A 6,334-nucleotide genomic window follows, 5' to 3' on the forward strand; every position below is an offset into this window, starting at 1 on the left:
GGGGGGGGGGGGGGAGAGATTCGGGCAAGCCAGAGGTGTATCATCAAAAAAAATTAATACATGGGTGGAAAGGTGATGTTTACTACTTCCAACAAAGGCATTTTACAGCAGAATATACAGCTTTGGAATTATGATGTTAGTTTTGCTCAAACGTAGCAGAAGATAAAGCAGCTTTAAATTGAAGATTTGATATCAGGCCTGCTGTTATGGTCCCCTGTTATGGATCTCGTTATGGGACGCTGGAATATAAAATCTGAAGTTTTCTTCCTACGACTTATGGTGCTGGTTCGTTAAGAGAGAACCTGCGATCTCTTGAGTTTGAAGTACTCAAAAACTTGACTTATTTTCTGCTTATTATTTCACTGAATTCAAATACATTAAATACAACACTGAAACAGGGAAAATAATTGTCTGCTGTCTACTAAAACTGCCTACTACAACTAAATGAGAAAGTGGAGTAATAACCTCCTTACTGCAACAACTGCTACTTAGAAATAGGGATAATAAATAACTAAAAAGCTGTAATAATCTACTAAAAACACTGCTGGACAGAAATAAAAATAAATAACTTATAAGCTGATGAATTCTACTTCCAAATTTCCTTAAATATTCCATGTGTAGACCATTGGCAGACTAAAAGGGTGTTAACACCTACATTTGGTTATGTTTGAGCAACAAATCAAAGTAGGCACTTGATTATTAAGCAAGATGTGGAGAATATAAAGTAAACAAGATTGAGCTAGCTAAAAAAAAAAAACAAGGTTGCATTGGAAATGAGGTCAATAAGAATATAGCAAAGGACAAAGGAGAGAAAGAGAGAAAGCATCTTTTAATTCAATCCCTGATCTTCTTAGTCCGTACTTTCATTTAGCAGTTTCAATGAACAGAATATATGCAAAATTTATTTGCAGAAAATGATAGAAAGAGAATAAAAATGGGTCATCAAATATGGTTTATCGGCATGCATCAAAAGCCCGATGAGTAAAGATAATTTAGTTAGGCTTTAAACGCAGAGGCTTATTTTATACAAAAATTGTTGTGTAAGAGGTAAAATAGCTAAATGCTTAATACAAATCCAAATAAAACATTCTTTATTTTTTGATGGCAAGGGAAACCCGCAGCCGCTACCCTTTGGGTGCGCACAGGATAAAACCCCCGCTCCTATGCAATAGCTTGCAAACCATATAGGAGCGGTAACCCGCACCAGGAGCTCGACCCAGAAGGCAAACCCCTTGCTTTCGCTGGCAAGGGGTTCCGAACTTGAGGCCTCCAACATGGAAGTCCCAAGTTCAAACCATTGGGCCACCGTGAAGGGTCAAATAGAAAACATTCTAGTTCAATCAACCTTGTGTTTATTTAACAAAAGTGTCCAAAGTAGCGTTAAACCTGTGCTTATCTTTGTCAAACACCACTTTGAATCTCATTCTATGTGCCAAGACATGACCTCAGACAAAAAGAATGAACAACCAACAACAGACAAAGAAAATGGAACCAGAAATGGCACAATCCAGCACCTTCAGTCATCTCTTTCAGTAAATCAACAACCATCAAAAGAGGTGCACAATCCATTCAAATTCCAACATATATCTGTGAAAGGGTATTCGTGAAATCCAAAAATGTTAAATATAACATCTGGCACTCTAGATAAGCCAAGAATTTCTAACCTAAAATTAAGGCACTGGACTGGAGCATAGATAATTCATGATTGAATATAGGATTATTTCGTTTTTGATAATGGTAACTATGTATTCACACCCAAAAAAAAAAAAAACCCATCAAGTAAAAGCTGATGGGTGGGTTTTACAACCCCAGAGGGCATCATCAAGATCAAAGTCTAGACAGGTGGCTCTAAAATTGTCCTATGAAATCAACTAAACTATCTACTTCACCCTCTATTTCACTTATGTTATTTGTGATTGATTCATACCTACCCAAACAAATAGTTTTAGTTCAAGTAATCTAATCCCATTCCAATATGCAACCTCCACAACAATCAGTCCAGCAAAATGGCACCAGAAATTACAAAATCAAACACTTTAGAGACATCAATTTCAGTAAATCAAAAGAAGTGCACAGTTGTAACAACAATAACTCACAGTTGACTGGACTGCAACAGATGAAGAAGAGGATGACTTTGAATGAGTTGAAGACATTCGAAAATCTCTAAAACAGGACTTGTGACTATGTAGTTGAGAAGCCGGCAATAACAAAGTTTCAGATGTTGTGAGAATGGGTTTTCTTGAAATTAAGGAGAAGGCAGAATTGGGGTGAGGCTTTCTAAATCTATAGGAAGCAAACCCAGAAGATGAACCCACAATCTGTATAGCTTTGAGCATTATTTTTTCTGGGTAACAGCTCCCCACATAGCAAAAATTTGAAACTCTTGGTGGGTCAATTGTGATTTGCCGCTGGATTTTGACTGATGAACATCCCCCCTTCACCATATCCACTAGCCCATCAAGAACTCGTTTTTGACAAGCACGTTGTGTTTCACTAATTTTTTAAAAATAATTTTTGAAAATCAAATTACAAAAAATGATAATTATTAATATTAATAGAGAAACTATTTTATATATTTATTATAAAAAAATATAATTATTAGATTAAATATACATATTCAAAATTTCAATTAATATTATATATAAATGAAGTAAAAAATAAATATTAATATAATATATTTATGTTGATTTAAATACATTCTTGTAATTTATCGCTAAAAATGCAAATTATCAACAAAAAAGGAACTTGGTCAATCTTAAGACCCTTGCCAAACTAGTTTCCTCAAAAGACGCAAGGCTTGTGATAATGTCATCCTAATTCAAGGACTAATATATTATCACAAACGGGCCAAGAGTAAGGAAGGGCGTCTTATATTAAAAATTTGTCTTCAGAAAGCTTTTGATCGATTTGAATGGTCATGTATCGAATTCTTGTTCACTTTAAATTTCCTCCTAAAGTTGCTAATTTTATTGTAAATTGTATTAGCACTTCCAACATTGTTGTCCTTGTCAATGGAATTCAAACTAATAATATTTGTCACACCTCAAACCTATATTCTTGATGTGCCCGACACTCGAGAACCATCGATGGTCTTCAGGCGACTCTTTTGCCTGGATGACTACTAAGTGGAAGACTTATTCAAGTAAAATGCGGACCCCAATTACCAAAATTAACTCATAATGTCTCAACAATTACTCAACTCAAACATGTCTGGAAATGCTTAGTTAAACATACACGATTTGACTCCAAGTCTCGTAACATCACAAAGGAAATAGTGAAAGACTCCTCAACTACTAACGTCTATGGCCTCTAAATACTACGATATATGTCGGGACAAGACACACGACATGTTAACAAAATTGAAATATAAAGGTGGATACCTCTAGATAGCAAGGAGGCTCACCAAAGATAACTGCAATGCAAATGGTATCAATGAAGCGCTTGTTGATGATCCTGAACACTTTTATCTGCATTATAAAAAGATGCAGATTGAATGATGTCTGTACATTGAATGTACGAGCATGTTAGGGGAAAATTAAAAGCGATAGTTAACTAAAATGACAACATTGGAAGAAATACTCATCTCCACCCAACTCAATATGAAAACAATCAATAAGAGATGCAATATTTAAAGTTTTTAAAACAGTAGATATCAACTCAATAATGTATAAAAATGCAATAATATACTCTTTACTTTTATTTGGGAGTTTATTTGACTGACAACAATCACTATGAGTTATGTGATGATACAACGTCTCGCCCACACTGTCAAAACTGTCATATACTTGTCAGGGTATAGAACACCTCAACTAAGTGAATCCACTAAGTTATTCTTAAAAAGTAATAAGGAATCATCTAAAAGTATGATCCTTTACTTGTGTTGGTATACATGATTTATGAGAATTTGAGTTGTCTGAACTCATTCCCATATCGGTGCTCAATACTACTCCCAATAATATATAACTCATGCTCAAATGTGTAAAACATAACTCTTTCTCAATTTGAAGTAATTACTCAAAAGATCCTCTTAAAAGAGGTAATGCTCTAAAAACATCTCTAAACTCCCAACTCATTTAGAAATCGTTGTTTCTCTCTTCGAAAATGTAAAGTCTTACATTTGGGAATAATTAGTTCACTTATACTCATTTTAAAAAATGAAATACAGCTCTTCTCATTCTCATACTCATTAGTTCACTTAATTAACTGCAAAAGAATTCTCAAAAATACCTCTTGAACTTTCCTCGTAACTTTACTTTAATTTGAAATGTGAATTAAGACATGTGATTATCACATGTAGGATCTCTCAAATATTGATGAAGACTTTAAGAGTTCATACTAAGAAAAACACGTAGGCACGATTTGAAAGAACACATATGGAATGAATGACAGAAAAGAAAAGAACCTGGCACACTGAGTGGCCCGGGGCGCGAGCCCCAAAAATACTGGACAGTGTTTGGGGTGCACTTCTGGCGCGTCGTGTCAGTTCCAAAACTACTGACAAGTAGTCCTAGTTTAGTGGTGGTTCATCGTCTCACACCCGTGCCCAGAAATCTGACAAACTATTCTTCAATTTTTCGGATCCTAACTCACCTAGAATCAAGTGATTTCTTCTAAACTATTTTTGGTTTACAAACCCCACACAAAATCATTGAAATTCCACCCAAACTCAATCAAGAAACACCACTCATTTTCAATAAACCTCCATTGTTTAGGAATGTGACAAAACTCACTAACTACTCAAGAATCTCATTACAAACGATCTCATGGATGAATTAAGAAAAGAATACTTGTTTAGTGTCACGCTCCGAGCTACCTCCAAGACACGGCACGAGTGACTTCAAGCTAACCTTGTTGGCATAGCATAATCATACTAATAATAATAAATAGATGCGGAAGCTAAATATCATGAAAATGAAAGTGATGGGAATACCCATCTTAAAACTGAATATATGAAATATGAGAGTTTAATACAAAGGAAATGTCAAACTCAAATACTAAGTTGAATCTATCTATGTCTGGAAATAGCCTCCTACTGACTAGAATTGTTGGGACATGCCCTAGCTAAATCTAGCAAAGCTGAAACTAAAAGATTGAAACATAAAATAACATGGATGTTGTCCACGAAAAATGAGGACTCGCCACTGATGCTGCTGAGCTAAAGATCGGGAACCGGTCTATGCGTGATCTGAAAGATGAGAACCTAGACCTACATTACGAGAAGATGTTGTGACAAAGTATGCGTCAGTACTTGAAAGGTACGAAGCATGCAGGATAGAGTAAACCTAAATAACATAAAACTGAACAAAGAAATAAAGCAATAATATAATCCGAACATGATAAATATACTAAATACTGAACTATCTGGATGCAATGACCAAATTTATAACATGATGAGATTGAATATTGACTATTCTAGAAAGATGGTCAATGCAGTAGAGCCTGATTGAATTGTTGGAGCTACTAATAACCGACAATAAAACAATATGAGCTAAATGTGGAGTCAGATATATATGTCGCATCGAGAGGACCCAATATACTCTGCCTGAGGTATAGAGGCATGACTAGAGTGTTCACTAAATGATGTCCACAGAGGGGACATACAACCTATGCGACTGGTAGTTCTGGGACTATATGGGTGATTGACCCTAGTCCAACTCACTATTATACTACTCCCAATAGATTAAGTAATTAACACGTTATGACTGAGTTTTTGTAATATACGGGATAGATCAAAATCGACATGCAACCTAAGAATGCAACATTATTGAATTGATAATGATACATTCAAAACTGAGGCATGTATATTTGAATAACTAAAATATCTGACCGAGCATGTGTAATTCAAGAACTAAGAAATACATAGTTAACATTCTAAAATTCATGCAAGAGACGAATTAACAACATGATTATTTGATTTGGAACATGTAAATAACTAATTCATGATAATCTACTAGAGTTCTCGAAACCCTACCTCTTGTTATAATAAGGGACTAACTGAATTCTAGGTACCTAATGGGCGAAAGGAACCTATTAGTGAAATTCCACATAGCTGGTGAAAATTTCACCGGAGAAATCTTTTGATTTCGGGGCTGGAATTAATGATATCTTGTTGCGTTCTTGAACTATGGTTCTTGACTTGTTTTCTCTGTTACGCTCTAGTTGTTTTATAAGTTTTTGATGAATGATTTAACTTACGCAAGATCTAGTTATATTTCTAAGCTAAAACTAAAAAAAATCACGTAGTTTAGGGATTAAACGACGTAGTTTAGGAGTCGAACGCATAGGAAAAAAACCACAATGACCCTAACTTAAAAGTTGTCTGAACCAATCGCTG

General features: G+C 35.0%; 1 protein-coding gene across 6 annotated transcripts in view; it reads right to left on the reverse strand.

The window, feature by feature from the left end:
• LOC107014865 (nudix hydrolase 23, chloroplastic) overlaps positions 1 to 2,518 on the reverse strand; it is a 12,269-nt gene extending 9,751 nt beyond the window's left edge. For 2 of the 6 annotated variants that reach the window (XM_015214974.1, XM_015214971.1), the window contains exon 1: positions 2,097 to 2,502. In XM_015214974.1, the coding sequence (XP_015070460.1) occupies positions 2,097 to 2,444 (348 nt within the window). In that variant the 5' untranslated portion in view covers positions 2,445 to 2,502. Of the gene's footprint in view, positions 1 to 2,096 lie in introns of all 6 variants that reach the window. The other 4 variants (XM_015214976.2, XM_015214973.1, XM_015214972.2 and 1 more) reach the window with 4 other exon arrangements.
• Positions 2,519 to 6,334: the final 3,816 nt, after the last annotated feature.

This window comes from Solanum pennellii, chromosome 3 (genome assembly GCF_001406875.1).
Source record: "Solanum pennellii chromosome 3, SPENNV200".
NCBI classification, from domain to species: Eukaryota; Viridiplantae; Streptophyta; class Magnoliopsida; order Solanales; family Solanaceae; genus Solanum; species Solanum pennellii.